Raw genomic sequence first — 18,857 nt, forward strand, 5'->3', positions numbered from 1 at the left:
GAATAAATAAATAAATAAATCTTTAAAAAGAGAAAAAAAAAGAACCATCGCTGCTTAGTCAGGTGTTCTTTTTTTTTTTTTTTAATTGAATTCCTGATGTTATATATGAAAAATTGCTAAGACAGTATGAGGCTTCTGTGTTCCTCCATGGAGAATTTCCTTTTGCTTTTGACTAGCAATTACAGTAAGGACTGATCACACGTTAATGCCATCCAGCCTTGGGCTGAATCAACACTGCCTCGGTGAGAGTGGGTCAAGGTCCAGTTGGTCACTACTTCTAGGGGGTAAGCCTTTAGTAATTCCCACTGAAAGCCTGGGTGCCTTTTTTGAATGGGCACCAAAGGCCCATATTTTGACCCTTGAGCCATAGTGTACTTCTAGAAACCCAGCTTCTTGTCCTCTTAGCTACTTCTCACCAACTGGTAAATAAGAGCTATTTGAACCCACCTCTCTTGAGTTTCTTTTTTTTCTAGGATTTTGGCCCTTTCGGCCTCTTCTGCCTTTGATGCTTTCAAAGGCACTTTAAAAAAAAAAAACAAAAACCCTTTCCCCAGCTTTTCTAATTGTTCTTGGCAGGGGGATTGCTTTGCAGTAAGCTAGTCTGCCACCCCACGCTCCTCCTCCGCCGTTACCAGCGGCTGATTGCCTGACTTCGGGTTCCTCAAGCTCTGCAGTTGAAAAGTATGCCTCTTCGAGTTTTGATTTCTTTCTTTTCTTGTTTCTTCTCTGAATGGATTTAGAATCTGCGCTTCATCCCCATTATTACATTTTATGATGACGTTCCTTCGGCTGCTTATCCTCTTTAGTTTGGAAACTGGCATCCTTACATACCAAAAGCCTCTCCCGTATTTTTTTCCTCGTTTTCTCATTCGTTACATGTTAAACATCCAGAATTGATTCTCTTGATTTATTTTAATTATCAATCTCTTTCTCCCTTCCTCCTCGTTTTAGTTCTATACAGTGAGAAATCCCGAATTTTTCCCAACTTTTTCTTGTAATTTATATAATTAAACTTCTTATTTCAGCCTTCGTGAAAAGAATTTCTAAGATAATTTCTTGTTCTTTGTTCGTTTTTTGTAGTGCCCTTTTTATTTCATGGCTCACTCGCTTTCTCTATCTGAGGAGAACAAATTTTTGGAATTTTATTGTATTTCAGCACTATCACGATTGATTCTGACTTCCTTTCTTCATGTTTTGTTTGTGTTGGTCTGTCTGGTACAGTGGAAGGTTTGCTTAAATGTCTGAAATTCCTTTGTTATCTATTCATATTTAAGAATGAAGCACTGAAAATCCCAGGAGGTTTTGTGTGGGAGTGGGCCTTATCAGCTAATTGTCCTTCCTACAGGGTGATTGGACAGGTATCCTGACATTGTGTGTGTGTGTGTGTGTGTGTGTGTTATTCCTCAGTGTTACTATTCGTATGGTTTTTCTCTAGAGCCATTCAGTTTCTCCAAAAAAGTCTCCTAATCTGCCTGAGGGCAGCATCATCAGAGCAAAACAGCAGGAGAGGCTGGTGTTTGCACATGAGAGTTTCAGCATTTAGTGTTTGGACTTTCATTTAATCCCTCTTTCCTCTGGGCCCTTTGCCCTGCCTTTCTCTGAGCCTGCCTACCCAGCTCAGAAAGCTCTTTCCTTCAGTTTCTATACAGAATAAACCCACAGTTTTGAGCTGGGCTTGGAGAGGAGTTATTGCTTGGGCTAGTGGATGAGGCCATCATCTTGGAAGCCTCACTGCCCCTCAGCCAGACCTGCATTCATCACTCCACTAGGCGTCATGCACTGTCGCCAAGGACCTGTGATAGGAAGGGACCCGTGAACAAAGCAGAAAAGCAGCTCTGCCCTCTCAGAGTTCACAGTCTGCTAAGGAGAAATGGTAATAAATATAAACAATGCAGAAATTAGTATGGTCACAGAGGGCACTACCTTGATAAAGAGTGGAGCGAGATAAGGGGATTGAAAGTGCCATGGCTCGGGACGGAGGGCGGTGATGGACTGTACTTGGTTATTTAACATTTGATTTGGAAACACTTTCAAACATACAGACGAGTTTGAAGAATAAAATAAACCATATACAGTTTACCCACATTTATGATTGTTAATATTTTACCTCATTTACTTTATTATTTGTTCTCCCTCTCCCCACCCTCACACTCTACTGTCTCTGTCTCTGTCTTCTCTCATGTATAGGGTAGGGGTGTGTATACACACACACACACACACACACACACACGTATATGACTGGCTGAAATTTGAGCTGGTAACAGAGTATATGGTGCCCATTTCCATCATGGAGCATTCTCAGGCACCATGGAACATTTTAACTGATAGTGACCTATCATATTTGTGCGCCAAATACTCTTAAAAGCAGAAATGTTTGGAGGCTCTTAGGGGTGTCAGCCAACCCTGTTAGAGAAGGTAAGGAAGGGCCTTCCAGGGGTGCTTGGCCTCTCCCTGAGCTCCATGGAAGCCGTGTTCTCAAAAGTTCAGTGAGTTGCAGCATTAGGACTCAGAAACTAACTCAGGTTTGGGCCGAGCCGGGGAGCCCACCGGGGGGATAGACCCTCAACAACTGGGTGTGTCTGGGAGTCAGTAGGAGGAGGAGCACCCTGTTCAGAGGCCCAGGAGGGAGAAGATAAGTTAGGGTACGTCTTTGATGCGTCTCTGTTTTTTCCTGATCTGAAAGGAGAACAGATCCGTAGCTGCCCCATCAGCAAAGCTGGTAATGGGGCTTCTGGGTGAACTTCAGTTATTTGGGCCTAACCCTTTGCTGTGAATCAATTGTTTGTTTTCCCAAGTTTTACTCTCTGTCTCCTGGGGCCTTAGCTGCTCTGACTGTTGGATTTGCTTTTTACCAGTTAATATGTAACAAGAAAACCATATTTTGAGGCTTCCTTTTGACTTCTGAGAAACTGGGAGTGTTGTCTGGGGCAGCGTCTGTGGCGGAAGTCCCTCGCCGCGGGCTGCTCTGGCGCGCACCCAGCGTGGGCCTCCAGCCATGGGCCTTTCCATTGCTCCCCTCTCACTTAGTCTGAAAACCCGTGATGGATACCTTGGCCTCCTCTTAGCTCAGGTATTAAAATGGTACTTCAGTCCATGAAACAGAGGTGTACGTGTTTCACGGTGTCTTTAGCAAAGTTAAATCAGGAGGAGTCTTGTGTACAGGTTTCCCCAGACAGCCCTACGCTCTGTCGTCAGCACTCGGCTCACGGACGTACCCGTGAATATTTGTCAGTTTCTCTTTCTAAGGCCCTTCTCAAAGGTTCCTAGGTCATGATGAATCGGGTTTCTGGTGCCCATTTTATGGTTCTGTTGTACTCTTTCTTTCCTGTAGCATACTCCCTATTATGCTTTATTTTAGTTGTCTCTCTGCTTAGACTTGGGTTCTCTAAAAGCAGAGCTGCTTTTTCTTGTCCACCATTGAGTCTCCCACACTCCCCACGGCATTGGCGTATTGTAGGTACCAGAATATCTTGAATGAATGAATGAATGAATGAACCAAAAAACAAGTAGTAGACCTAATGAATGATTCTTCTACGTCATTCTTGGCTTAAGCTTTTAAAGATTGTAGTTTCTAACTTTGGAGAGTCCCAACCCCATTGTGAACCCTTGGGATAGTAATTAATTAATTAATTAATTAATATAATCTTTTTACTTCCTGATCCACATAGACTGCTCTACCTCCAAATTTAGGGAATTACCAACTAGCAGCTTTTTTTTGATCAGGAAAAAAAAAAATCCTTTCTGATTCTGAGTAATAGTCCTGTGAGAATGTTGTAGGCAGAGACATGAGGATAGATTTGCTGTTATCATCATTTACTGAGGCTGCCTGAGGACACTGTTCAGTTCGGAGTGACATGCCCTGTGGTAGTTGGCTGTGCTGACTGAATGAAGAATTCATTCTGAAGAATTCATCTGTAGTGGGTCTGTGAGCATCACTCTTCTCTGAGTTCTTTGTGATCCTGAATCTGAAAGACTCAAAACAAAGTGAATTCCAAGAGATATTAAGCTGAGAAGAGCACTTTGCATTCAAAAGAAAATAAATGTGAAGTGTATGAAGTGACAAAAAGCTTGAGAAGAATGGGCTATAGGAAGACTTTGAACCTGTGTTTCAAATGTTCAAGTGTAATCAGTCATAAGCTATATAATTGTATCTGCAAATGTGCAAGCATTCCTTGTAATTAGCAACACCGACATGTAGATTGAATGCATGGAATGGCTTTGTTGGGTTTTTTTAACATATAGGTAATTAAAGTGTAGAAAGTGTAGAAAAATCTCTGTCCCAGAAGGTCGTGAGTATAATTCACATGAATGGAAATGATAAAAGTAGTCATTTTTCTTGAATGCCGTCCATCTTAAGCAAAAGTCGCATAATTTTTTAAACAATCAGTTGTTGAAAGATCTCTTGCTTTACTTCTTAGGGCATGGGGTTAGTAATTTCTGAAGCTGACTGATTTGAAACACTTGGAAATATTGGCCTGCCTCTAACAATAATGATAGTGATTGGCTCACCCATAGGAAATTAGGTCACAAACAATAATGATTGCTAAGAAATGATTTTGTATGAAAGTATATAAGGAAACCTCATCTTTGTCTCTAAACCTCAGTTTTCTCTATGGAATGAAGAAACTTATTTGATAAGGTTGTCACAGGTATTAAATGAGATAATGTATGTAAGGTGCCTAAACCTAGTTCCTAGAAAGTAGCAAATAGACACTACCACTGTTATTAGAAGCACTTCCCTACTGTGGGGCATATTCCTGTCTTACTCCTGTATGAGGTTGTTAAGCTATAATACAAGATGTCAGCAAGCGCTTGATCATTAGAATTTTTTTTAATTTTATTTATTTATTGCACAGAGAGAGAGAGAGAGATCACAAGTAGACATACAGGCAAGCAGAGAGAATGGGGGAAGCAGGCTCCCCGCTGAGCATGGAGTCCGATATGGGGCTCGATCCCAGGACCCTGAGATCATGACCTGAGCCAAAGGCAGAGGCTTAACCCACTGAGCCACCCAGGTGCCCTTGATCATTAGAATTTAATGGCATCTGCAGTTTATAAACTGAATACATCTGATTAAATAAGCAGAATAATCTTATCGTAAGGAGAGGAAAACACGGCCTCGTGGGGAGAAGAGATAAACAGTTAAAACTAGGATGATTTCTAGGTCTGTGCCTTGATCGCTAGCAACTTTATCTTTCAATGCTATGTGGTTCTCTGACATGTCTTAATAATGTTGGCAATCATGTAAAAGGAAAAATTGTGTGGTATATGTTCTTGTTTTCAACGTGTGCAGTGGAGAAGCACCCTGCCATTACTATAGCAGGTGGGCTCAGCCAGTAAACAAAAGTGTATTTACTTTGCTGCACTGTTCAAGGACACATGGCTGTAGTTCATCATCAAAGTTGACTCTGGTAGATTTCAAATGAGAATGTGAACTATATGAGAATGTTTCCTTAGAGCAGAATGAACTGGCCAGCCTAGAAGTTCTTTCTTTAATGAGACAGTAACATAAGAAAATGTTTTGTCATGTACACAGTTTTGGAAACCTTCTCTGCACAGCTGTGTTATAAAATTGGGTATACTTCCTTGACCTTGGTGATTTTTTTGCCAGTAGGTTTCTATAGGAATAAAAGAAATTTTTATTACTGTGGCTTATCCTATCAAATCTGGACTATAAATTTCATTGAAGTTCCCATTATGATATCTAAGAAAAGTATTAGTTTCACCAAACAGGTAATAACTGTTGTTCTCCAAAGGCAAGAGAGGAAAACCAGTCTCATCAACTAAGTATTAGTTGTGATAAGCAATCTTTGGTCTTCTTATAGTTTTTAGAGGTAATGGTGCATTCAGAGTATGTATTCGAACTTCCTTATTGTTTCGGTACATTCCCATGATTTCAGAGTGCACTTGAATTCTCATTTTGTTATTGATACAGATCAACCACATGTAACCCTGTAGTTGTTCGTGTATTTTTAGAGTTTCCCTTGCATGAAGTTTTGTTTAACATGGGTCACAGTAATGGATCATTTATACAAAGTAATAGATTGCTTCCTCTTTCTGCCAGCTGATTTGATCAGTCTGAAGTTCCTTTGTACTCTGGGTTACATAGCTAGTATGGAATCTGTATGGTATATTTTTTAGTATGACAGTAACTGTATTAACCATTTACATTCTCTAAATCTTTTAAGGACATTTTATTAAACACAAAAAAGCCCTTGTTTTGAAGTAAATAAACTTGAAACTAAAATGAGCAAGGAGTTATCATAAAGGACTAAACCACAAGACTTCTTGGAAAGCAGGTCATTTTCATTAGGTGACTGTTCTGGTTTAACTGGGGACTGGCCCGGGAAAGAAATGAAAACATTTCTTTCTAGCTTTCCCATTTAACATATTTTTCTGCTTTTAGAAACAGTACAAGAGAACATAATCATTTTGCTTTCCTAATGAAGAATTTGTAGCCCCTGAAGGTTCTAGTTCTGAGTATTTTCCTTTATCATTCACAATGCTGTTTTATAAATGGCAGAAGGTTTAGGGGATTAGGATTAAATGTACTGATCTCACATTATTCCCTGGAATTCGTTTTTTAGCCAAATCCCTGATTATAGTAGTTGGTTTCTTTTTTTTTTACTAATATGGTTTCAAAGCTGCCTGAAAGAGAAAAGAAGATTGAGAGTTCAACAGTTAAATTCCAGTTGGTGGAGACTGCATTATTCGGTGACATTAATTCTCCAGCTATCATTTATAGGACGTAGTTGAAAAACCTGAAAATAAGCAAAATTGCCTTTGTGTTTTCAGAATTAAAAGCCCAAAGAGCAGACGAGACCAAATGCATAGAATGTCTCCTTTAAAGTTTGCTAACTCCCTCCCTTTTTTAAAGATTTTACTTATTTATTTGACAGACAGAGATCACAAGTAGGCAGAGAGACAGGCAGAGAGAGAAGAGAGAGGAGGAAGCAGGCTCCTCGCTGAGCAGAGAGCCCGATGCAGGGCTCGATCCCAGGACCCTGGGATCATAACCTGAGCCGAAGGCAGAGGCTTTAACCCTCTGAGCCACCCAGGTGCTCCTGCTAACTCCCTTTTATTCACAGTCCCAACCAGCTGGTTTCCAAGAAGAAAGAGCAATTGGACCTCCTTCTTGTCAGCACGTGCAAATCTACCTGAGGTCTCATTGCAATACAGTATTCCATTGTACGGGGGCACACGACTCTATGTGGGGCCGCTCCTCCTTATGAACTCTCCTCTCCCAGTCCTTTGCTACTCCAAGTAATTCTTTTTTCCAGTTTTCTTTTTTCCAATTTATTGAACAGCTTTTTTTCTCCACTGATGACTTCATCATGAATTTTATTCCCACATGCATTCAGGTTTGTTTTGAGGCTCTCTGATGTTCCACTGAGCTATGTGACCCTTTCCTGATAAATAGTTTCAACTATTGTAGCTTTGTAGTCTGTCCACTATTTCGGAGCGCCCGTCTCTTTCTCTCCATCTTCAGAATCCCTAGTTGGCTAATGCATTTCGTTTTTAAATGAACATTAATGTAATTCATTAAATTTCAAAATAAGAATGATCTTTTAGTATTTTAATTGGGATTGAAGTGAATTGAATTGATCCATTAATTTAGTGGGAGAATTTTTATCTCTTGCAATGGAAGACCAAAGAAATGTCCCATTGTGTTAAAGTTTTCTTTAGATAAGTGCACTACGTTTCTTCTTAGATTTGTATTTAGCTATTATTTTTATACAGGGGATTTTTAATGTTTTACATATAAGTTATAAATAATGCTAATTTTGCCTTTCCAAATTTATAACTCGTTTTTTATCTTGCCTCATATCATTGATTTAGCACTTTTGAGACTGAGACAGTATTAATAATACAACAGCAGAGTAATTCTGTTAAAATGGAAGTCAACCACAGCACTCTTGTTTCTAAAACCGTTCGAAGGATTCTCAGCTACTCACAGTAAAACCCAGTCCTGTCAGGCCCTACATCCTCCGTCCTCGCTGCTGCCCCAGTGATCACAACATGGGCTCTACCGTTTCCCACTCCTCACCCCAGCGATGCCGTTCTCTGTGCTTTTGCTCAATATGCCAAATTAGGTTCTGTCTTACACCCTTTGCACTGACTTGCTCCTCCCTCTCCCAGAAAAACTTTTTTTCCGAGTGTCTTCCAGCTCACTCCATGACTGCCTTTGCACAAATGTCCGCTTTCTTTGTAGCCTTCCCTCAACACCCCGTTTAAAGATGCATCACCCCTTCCAGCAATTCCTAACCTCCTTTCTTTATCGTATTTCTTCCCTATATCACCATGGACTTGAGTTTACTAACATAGGCATTTTTGTTTAATTATTATTATTTATGGTTATTTATTCCTTAAATTGTCCTATAATTACTTCAGAATGATTAATCATTTTTGGGACATAAGTGGTTTAATCACTTTCTGTATCATTTACTCAACTATTTAATATTTATTGTCAATTATATTTATTATTTATATCTTTATTGTTGCAAAAGATAGGAAGAAAGAAGAAAAAAGGTGAAGGTATACAAAAAATAAAAAACAACAAAGTAAGGTTTTAGGTTTGTATTTTAGACTTTGCTCCAAAATATCAGGAATTATTTAAATAAAAAGGAAGTAAGCATATTGATCACATTAGTTAAAAGATTACATAGAGAAAAACATCCACATATAACCTCTAAATATAAGGCCATAGAAAGGCAGAAAATGAGAGTATGAAAAGTTGTATCTTACAAATTCTAACCAAAAGAAAGCTGGTGTAGCTATGTTCATATTAAATAAGCTCAAAGGGAAAAGCATGCTAGAAATGCAGAGAGTTCTTTTTTTATTATTTTAAAGATTTTATTTATTCATTTAGCAGAGAAAGAACACGCACATAAGCAGAGGGAGCAGCAGGCAGAGGGAGAAGCAGGCTCCCCACTGAGCAGGGAGCCCGTCCTAGGGTTCTGGGACCAGGACCTGAGCCAAAGGCAGACGCTTAACCGACTCAGCCTCCCAGGCGCCCCTAAAGGGAATTCTTTCATAATTACAAAGGTTTACTCTGTCAGCTAGTAATAGTCAGTATCAGGAATGAAAGAGTCATTCTGGACTACTACTGTAGTCCAGAGACTGAAGTATAACCACAGGATGTTATAAATAACTTTGTGCCATAGACGAACCACCAGGAAAAGATAACATTGAACATTTTGAAGAAGAACTTTTACTATTTTCTTCCCAAGAACTCTTAAAAGCCCAAACGGTCCTAAGCCGTTAAAAAAATTGAATCCATCAATAGGCAGAACTTTCTAAAATATACTTCAGTCTTTACTGATGAGTTCCATCAAATATTTGGAGAAAAAATAATTATTATTTTATAAAATCCTCTAGGCAGCAGAAGAGGAGACCCTACTCTCCAACTCAGTTTCCTCAAACTAGCAAACCCTTTACATCCAAACCTGGAAAAAAGTAATGTAAAAAAAGAAAGTCATAGACCAAATTCACTTATCAACATGCAGAAGTCCTACACAAAATATTAGGAAAACATGTAAAAAGGATGTATCATGACTACAGTGGGTTTATCCCAAGAATGAAAAGTTCATTTCACATTAGAAAATCAACCAATAGTTTACCATATTAATAAATGAAAGGGAAAATATCATATAATCATCCCAATAGGTACAAAAAAGTAATTGATAAAATTCAGCATCCATTTATAATTTTAAAAAGCAATTAGCAAACTAGGAATAGAAGTGTTTTGAATCTGACAAAGTATATCACTAGAAAACTTTCAGTGCACATCATGTTTTGTGATTATATTGGAAAAAAATTTCTTAGTTTGAGATCAAGAATTATTTCTGTTAACATTGTATTAAGATTTTGTTTAGCTCAGGTAATGTAAGAAAAACAGATACAAGGATTTGAAAGGAAGAAATAACACTGTCATCATATGTGGGTGATACGACTATGTACTTAGAAAATCCAAAGGAATCTACAGACAACTTATTAGAACTAAGGGGCTTTAGTAAGTTTACTGGACATAGAATCAACATATAAATATTATTTATATCATATAGAAGCAGCAACCATTTAGAAAATGAAATTCTTTTTTTTAAGATTTTATTTATTTGAGAGAGAAGCAGACTCCCAACACAGGGCTCGATCCCAGGACCCTGAGAAACCAAGAGTCGGATGCTTAACCAACTGAGCCACCCAGGCACTCCCTAGAAAATAAAAATTTTAAAATAACCTATTTACAATAGCACAAAAAAAGTACCTAATAATCTGACAAAAGTTGTGCAAGATAACTACATGTAAAATGTGTCAACATTTTTAGAGACTCAAAAAGGAGAACCGTCCCATGTTCATGAGGTGGAAAATTCAGTATTGTGAAGATATTACTTCTCTCAAGTTAATTTTTAAATTTAGTAACAATCAGAATCTCAGTGAGATGTTTGTGGAACTTGAATAGCTAATTCCAAAATGTTTATGGAAATGTTGAGAGCCAAAAATACCCAAGGCATTTTTGAAGAACAAGCTGGGGCTTAACTTAATGTACCAAATATCAAAATATATTATGAAGCTTTTGTTAAGTAAGACACTGGGCTCTTGGCACAGACTGAGAGAGGATGGCCTGCAGAACAGGTCAGAGAGCTCCAAAAAGAACCCATTCACATCCATATGGGATTCACAACAGGAGTGTCCGTGCGGAAAGGCAGGGAAAGGGCAGCCTTTCCAGTTCATAGCGCTGGGACAATCAAGTTTCCATATGTTAAGAAATTAAATTAGACCCATATTTCACGGCATACATAACAATCAGTTTCAGGTAGATTATGAATGTAAGTATGGAAGACTAGACCACAGAGCTTTGGGGGATACTATTAAAGAATGCTGGCTGCTGGGGAGCCTGCCATGCCTATGGACTGTGGCCTCACCCAGCTTCCTCAGTGTGGCATATTCCTAGGGCTCCTAGTGAGGCTGGCGAACAAGAGCCCAGCTGAACCCAAGAAGTCAGTTCCTTTCATTTTTTTCCTTTGCGGCCACCTGCTGCAAACACAGCAGCTGCTAACACACCTGCTTCCAGACTCAAGGGAGAAGTCTCAAGGGAGAAGTCTTCCTGGGGTTGGGAAAGGTAGCTCCTTCCTGACCCTTCTGCTAGGAGGCCTCCGCAGAGCAACGAGAAACCCTGCCTCTCCCAGCACCAAAGATTGCTCTGTGTAAATCCACCCCTGTTTGAATCTCTCAAGGCTTGTTAGGTCCAATAGAACATTGATAGCACTACAGGAATAAAAGAACTCGTGATGTTAGAACTACCCGGAATATAGGGAAAGACTTCGGAATCAGAAGGTGTAAAATCAATGGTTAATTGTGACACCACTCCAGCTGCTGAGAGAAGTCATCATTTCTACCTCTCAGACTCTTAAAGCATGCTGCTTTGGATCCAGGTGAAACGATAGATTTCCAAATTAAACTAACATTTGACAAAATGATAAAAATATACATTCTGTGTGAGTTCCAGACACCCACCAAAGTGGTGTCTCAGAAACAGAGGAGGAAAGTGTAATAGTAATGCCATGTTGTGCAGAGTTCTTATTGATCCCCGTCTTTAATACTTGGTACTGTTGCACTTCGTAATTCTTGCCCGTCTGAAGGGCTATTCCACGTCTACTAAGAGTGACCACAGTCATACTTGACTCTGAGCATGGCAGAAAGGCAGGGGTGAAGTAGCAGCATAGTGCTGTTCGCTGAAAAGGGGCGCAGGGTCAGCCTGTTCAAGGGCCGTTGGGCTCTTTACGGGTGCCTCCTGCAGGGCAGAGGCCTGCAGTTACGATGCCGGTGTAGCACACTCTGCTCACCCCGTGTCCTCACTCGGGGGTTCGGCGGCGGGGGCTACGGCAGAATCCAGGATACTGCGCCCCAGTGTTACTCCAGAGGGGAAGAAGACGACCAAATATCAGAGAAGTCCCGGGATTCCAGAGCTGATCTCCTTGCTTCTCTGCCTGTGTTTGAATACACTGGGTTGGAATTCACACTGAAAGTGGCATCGAGGGAGGATGATTCCTTTAACTGACTTTTCTTGGTTAATCAGACTTCACGGAGATTTCGCAACCTTTATGTGAATCTTCATATAGAATCTTTGTATAAACCCATTGCGGAATAGACAGCTGGCTCTGAATGAAGGACTCCCCATCACCCCTGATACCCGGGAGTCCCGTCCTCTGCATCACAAGTCCCCATGAATGCCTTCGTTAAGCAGACACAGTCCATCCAGCATCTCCCTGCTTTGTACTTAAGAAGATGCTAAGGTGGCAGCAACTCCCATACTCTGGCTGAAACCCTGCATTCGTTCCAAAAGCCCGGTTATGAGCATTTTACATGTAAAGTTGCTAATGCAGCATTTAAAAAATCATCAGAAAAGCCTGTGGCTCCCCGCTCCCAAATAATGTCTTTTAATCACCACCAAGACCTCAAGGATCGGTACATTCTTGCTGATGTGACAGAGGAGGAGACCTAGTAGAGGTCAAATTATGACCAAACGAGAAATAATGAAAATATCTCAGCTACCATTGAGAGAAAAGGAAAAGTCTGTAGGAAACGGCTGAGCACACAGCTGACAGATACGACCGTGGAAAAACAAGAAAGATGATTAGAAGGAAAAGAGTCCTCCGCAGTTGGACCCTCAAATCCCTTTCTTTATTAGAGACCGTAACAGAGAGCCTGTAAGTTAGTGAGAATTACAGATCAAGTTGAACATTTGGGCAATGCCGCCCTACAGGTTACCATGGAAAAGGACTGTCAGTGATAGAGGGTGAGAAAGTCCACAAAAACCTGTACTGTACTGTCAGGTCTTGCCAGGAGAAGTGCGTTCAGTTCATCCAAGAGGAATGTAAATAACATGAGGGAAATGGCAGATCACTGATAGCTGGAATCAAAGGAACAGACTCGCGGACCCTGCTAAGAGGTAGCTTTCCCTAATTTCTAAAGAAGCATTTTGAATGAAAAAAAAATTCTTCATGATTTGAGACAGACAAGAATTTTTGGAGCTAGGCACAGAGAATAAGTATAGAAGAAAAGATTAAAATTCAGCTGCATCAAACTTAAGAACTTATGTCCATTAAGAAAAAAAATAAGAGATCAGCAGGCAGGCCAAGGACAGCAACATGACAAAGGACTGGTATCTAGAATAAAAAAAAAAAAAAAAACGAGACTACAAATCAAGGAGAGGAAATGACAGGCAGCCTAATAGAAAAACATGCAAGAGACTTAAATAAGCACTTCGGGGGATACAGAAAATGTCAACATAAAAGTTGTTCAGCTCCAGTGCTGGTCATCAGAGAAGCGCAAAGCCACAACGAAGTGTACCACTGTTCATCAGGCTGGTGACCAGTGCCAATGTGTGCCGATCTGTAACAATATGAACTCTCCTGTCTCTCAGTATGGACATACGTTAGTACTTAGGGAAACTATTTGAAATTATCTACTAAAGCTGAACTTAGATATACCATATGACATAGTATTTCTACTTCGAGTGATATCATCAACAGAAATACATGCATACCTGCACCAAAAGACACATAAAAATGTTCATAGCAACATGTTTGTAATATCTCTGGACTAAAAACAACCCAAATATCTATCAGTAAAATAAGTAGTACTATGTTTGTACAGTAGAAAACTACAGAGCCAAGATAATAAGCTGTTGCTACATATATCAACATGATCGAATCTTCATGTATTGAGTGAAGGAAGTAAAACACAAAAACATACTGCTGATTGCATTTATGTGAAGTTCATTAACAGACAAGATTTAGCTATAGTATTGAGGAATATGTATTAGTCAGGTCAAACTGCGATAAGAAAATGCCATAGACTAGGGAGCTTAAACTGACATTTATTGTCTCGCAGTTCTGGAGGCTGGAAGTCCAAGATCAGCATGCCACCATGCTCAGTTTCTGGTGAGACTTCCTGGCCTGTAGACGGCTACCTTCTCCATGCGTGTTCACCAGACCTCTTTGTGTGTGCCTGGGAAGGGAGAGCGAGCTCTCTGATGAATCTCCTTGTAAGGACATTAATCCTACCTCTCAGAGCCCTACCCTGTGACCTCATTGATCTCGACATATAATCACATTGGGAGTTAAGACTTCAACTTGGGATTTCAGGGGAGTCACAATTCAGTTGATTGCAGGACGAAAACTATTAATGTAAAACAAAATAAGGAGGTGATTACAGTATCAAGGAATGGTGAGTATTGGTAGAAAGCAAAGTAAGGAAGTCAGGATAGAGGTTACCTAAGATGTGAACAGAGGTAGGAGTTGGGATGGGAAGATACCATTCTGGCAGTGTTTTGTTGCTGGATTCACATAGCTGTTCATTTTATCCATTATTCGTTAAATTGCACATTGATGTTTTATATGCTTTACTGTGTGTATCTTAAACTTTTTTAAAAAAGTATCCGTTCTGGATTCACATAGCTGTTCATTTTATCCATTATTCATTAAATTGCACATTGATGTTTTATATGCTTTACTGTGTGTATCTTAAACTTTTTTAAAAAAGTATCCGTTCTCATTTCCTGTTCTATAATCTGTTAACACTGGTGATCTATTTCACTTATATTACTCTGGTGTTCATAGGGATTGTGCTTAACTATTTGCCTTTTCTGATCCCTCATAGAAGTTATGTTTATATATTTTTAAATATTAATATGGTAGATAATGGTAAATATAAAATGTTTTAGTGATGCTCTTCATCTTGTGGCATCTATATTTCTAGATATCCTGATGAATTCAGTTGAAATTATCTTTTTGGCCTTGAACATTTTCCCATGTAGGTAAAGATTTCCAGCTTTGCTTATTTCTGGCCTGCACTTTTTATTAAAGTTAAATCACATGTTAGAAATGTATTTGGTCCTCTTAAAGATTACCTTTTACTGGTAAGAGTAGGGAAAAGAGTAGCTTTTTCAAAGTGAACTATCCCAAATCTAATCCATAATAGGAATCCTGACTAGAACGAGAGTTCTTTATGTAGCTCTGCTTTCTTCTGGTATCACTAGTCAGTCAAGGTGGTATAACTACTGAAATGGGACAGGAATTCCTAATTTCAGCAGTCTTTCAAAAGGATTGTGAATTGCTTCCCAATCAGGAAGGTATCAGAGAATCTGATTTGCTCCTCACCCTGAAAATTAACCCCAATAACTCAAGGAGACATCCTTACATTCTCCCCCAGATGGCTTGAGCAGTGAGAAGACAAGCAGGTAGTGGTTCTCTTTCACAACACATCTTTGTCATATTCTGAAACCCCATTTGTTCATACTGTCTGGATGAAACAGTAAAACAGTGGGTTTTCCCTTAAGAAAACTTCTCATCAAAATATGTTTTTTATTATAGATAATTCGTTCCTTTCTGCTCTTTCCAACAATCGAGCGAATGTCTGAGTCCCCGAACGGCAGGATCGCCACTCCGCTTCTGTGCTGGCTTCGATATGCTCTCTATGCTTTTGCCTACCTTTTACTTAAACCGTGGCCTGAGAAAATCAAGTCCTTTATGATCAGAATTGGCCTTCGAATGATGAACCTACAGAATGAATTTTCGGTCCTGAATGTATTAGAACCATTTTGCCTTGGTAAGTACCTTTTACAATGTGTATATTTTTCCATTTCTTTGTGTCTTTCTCAATTTCTTTCGTAAGTGTTTTATAGTTTTCAGAGTACAAGAACCTTTATCTCTTTGGCAGCTTTATTCCTAGGTCTGTTATGGTTTTGGGTGGAATTGTAAATGGGATCGGGTTCCTTGATTTCTCTTTCTGCTGCTTCATTATTGGTGTATAGAAATGCAAACAGACTACTGTGCAGTGATTAAAAGAATGAAGCCTTGCCATTTGCAACGACATGGATGGATCCAGAATGTATTATGCTGAGCAAAACAAGTCAGAGAAAGACAAATACTGTATATAGATTCCACTCATGCAGAATTGAAGAAACAAACCTGATGAACACAGGGAGAAGGGAAGGAAAAATAAGATAAGGAGAGGGAGGCAAACTGTAAGAGACTCTTAACTATAGAGAACAAACTGAGGGTTGCTGGGCAGGAGGTGGGGGGGATGGGCTAGTTGGGGTATGAGCATTAAGGAGGGTATTTGATATAATGAGCACTGGATGTTATATAAAACTGACAAAACTCCAAATTCTACCCCGAAACTAATAATACACTATATGTTAACTAATTTGAATTTAAATAAAATCTAAAAAGTAAATAAAAATTTAGAAACAAAAGAAAAAATAAAATAAAATGTATATGTTTATTCTCGTATCAGAAAGTGGTAAGAGAATAACCTCAGACAGTCAGTGAATACTGAGCAAGGAATTATTGTTGGTTTTTTTTTCTCTCCCAAAGCTTAAAACTAGACATAAAATAAAAATAGGAATAGAAGCTTTAATTTTAATTTTCATCAAGCTTTAATTTTAAAATTTATCCTTCTGATCCTCCACTCTAGCTGCCGGATGGTAGGAAAAATTCTGTATACAGTACATATGGAATCTTTATAGGAATCAAGGGGGCACCCTGTTAGGCCAGTGTGAGAACTTAAGGGAAACCAGGCCCAATATTCCCATGGAGTGAATAGGCAATACTTTTATTTTCCTCTTTAAATGTTTTTGGAGAGGTTTAAATGATAAAAGTAACAAATGATAGTCATAGTTATACAACACTGGGTGTTGTGCTGATTATATTTTCTGAATGTGCTAGGAGATATTTGCTACTTTACTTTTTGGCTTCAACCTTGGTTTTTTAAATGTAATCTACCTTTTTAGTTAATACTAATTTATAGAATATTTATAAATCATTTTCATAATAAAACAATCCTTTCTTAACTATACCTCAAAAGTTTATTGTAGGATTAAATATGATAACATATGCAAAGTGTCTATATAATATTTTGTTTATAATAATATAAATATATATATTATATATATGTATAATAAAGGATTATATATAATAATCCTCCAGCAAAGGATATAATGACAGTTGTAGCAGCAGCTAACGGCACCATTCTAAGCTTTTACTTGTAGTCCTCAGAACTAATCAGGCTTGGGTATTTTACTCTCGCCATTTTATAGATGAACAAGAGTGGTGAGAGTGGGCATCCTTGTCGTGTTCCTGATCTCAACGGAAAGGACGCAAGCTTTTTCCCATTGAGGATGATACTTGCTGTGGGTCTTTCATAGACAGATTTGATGAAGTTCAGGAATGTTCCCTCTATCCCTATACTTTGAAGCATTTTAATCAGGAATGGATGCTGGATTTTGTCAAATGCTTTTTCTGCATCAATTGAGAGGACCATGTGGTTCTTCTCTCTTCTCTTATTAATCTGTTCTATCACATTGATTGATTTGCGAATGTTGAACCATCCTTGTAGCCCAGGGATGAATCCCACCTGGTCATGGTGGGTAATCTTTTTAATGTGCTGTTGGATCCTGTTTGCTAGGATCGTGTTGAGAATCTTAGCATCCATATTCATCAGTGATATTGTTCTGAAATTCTCCTTTTTGGTAGGGTCTTTGCCTGGTTTGGGGATCAGGGTAATGCTGGCTTCATAGAAAGAGTCAGGAAGTTTTCCTTCTGCTTCAATTTTTTGAAACAGCTCAGGAGAATAGGTGTTATTTCTTCTTTGAAAGTTTGGTAGAATTCTCCGGGGAATCCATCAGATCCTGGGCTCTTGTTTTTGGGGAGGTTTTTGATCACCGCTTCAATCTCGAAATACAGAGAAATTACAGGAATCTTGCAGTTATACATATAGTGGGTAGTGTTCAAACTTTGGAGATCTACCTGTATGCTAAAACTTTCTTTTACCATAGCTGCTGCTATCATCTTTTTGCCCCAGTCGACCAGAAAGGCAGGACTCCTGAAAAAATTACCATGCTCACCTGTGTAATTATAGAGGGCACGGCTTGCATGGAGCACTGGGTGTGGTGAAAAAATAATGAATACTGTTTTTCTGAAAATAAATAAATAAATAATAATTAAAAAAAAAAAAAAAAAAGAGTGCCACACCGCCATGTACATAATGAATCCAGAAACAAGTCACAGCCCTGTTGTACAGCTACAGATTGGTTGTATGCGGTATTTTTATAAATATGTAGTAAGAAACAGTGATTGCAAATATCAAGTTCAATATATTTTCTGTGTTTGTAAATTTTTGTCTGTTCCATACTCTCTCCAACCCCCACTCTTTATTATAGACGTAGCGTAGCAGTGGAAGAAGATGAGACAGGCAGAAGGGGAGAAGGGCTAAGGACATTTATAAAAAATACCAAAGACCAAAGTTGGAGAGACCCCTTAAAGACCTGGTATGGCCCCTTATCCTTCCTTCCTATTCCTTCCTTCCTATCTCCTATTCAGAGATGCCTAGGTGAGAAAGGCATTGACTGCAAGTCAGAAACCCTTCCCCTGTCTGGTTTTCAGTCATTGATCAGACCAAAAGTTAGACTTGATTTCTAAGGGCCAATACATCTTTGGAAATTATTTGAAACCAAATGGAAGTCATTTCAAATTGTGGCAAGCATAGATAAAATTACTCCACATACATGTCAACAAATCATCTTACTTCCCTTTACAGTTTTTTTCTTTTGGAGTTTTTCTTTTTACCCTATAGTGAAGATTATAAGAAGCATTTTCTAGTTAGGGACTCCATTCTCCTCCTTCCTGGAATTCTGCTTCCAGGAAAATGGAATGGATGTACTTTTCTCTGCTTTTTCTACTGAGTACCAAAACCCCTGCATATTCAGTAACATGTAGGAAGGCAAGAGAAAGAACATAGACAAACAAACAAACAAACAAAACAAATTATACAATGGCATACAGACTCTAACATAC

General features: G+C 39.0%; 1 protein-coding gene across 5 annotated transcripts in view; it reads left to right on the top strand.

The window, feature by feature from the left end:
* LDAH (lipid droplet associated hydrolase) overlaps positions 1-18,857 on the top strand; it is a 109,477-nt gene that overhangs the window by 60,934 nt on the left and 29,686 nt on the right. For all 5 annotated transcript variants that reach the window (XM_044262007.1, XM_044262009.1, XM_044262008.1 and 2 more), the window contains exon 5: positions 15,375-15,609. In XM_044262007.1, coding sequence (XP_044117942.1) covers positions 15,375-15,609 — 235 coding nt within the window. The remainder of the gene's footprint in view (positions 1-15,374; positions 15,610-18,857) is intronic.

Source organism: Neovison vison, chromosome 8 (assembly GCF_020171115.1).
Source record: "Neovison vison isolate M4711 chromosome 8, ASM_NN_V1, whole genome shotgun sequence".
Classification (NCBI taxonomy): domain Eukaryota; kingdom Metazoa; phylum Chordata; class Mammalia; order Carnivora; family Mustelidae; genus Neogale; species Neogale vison.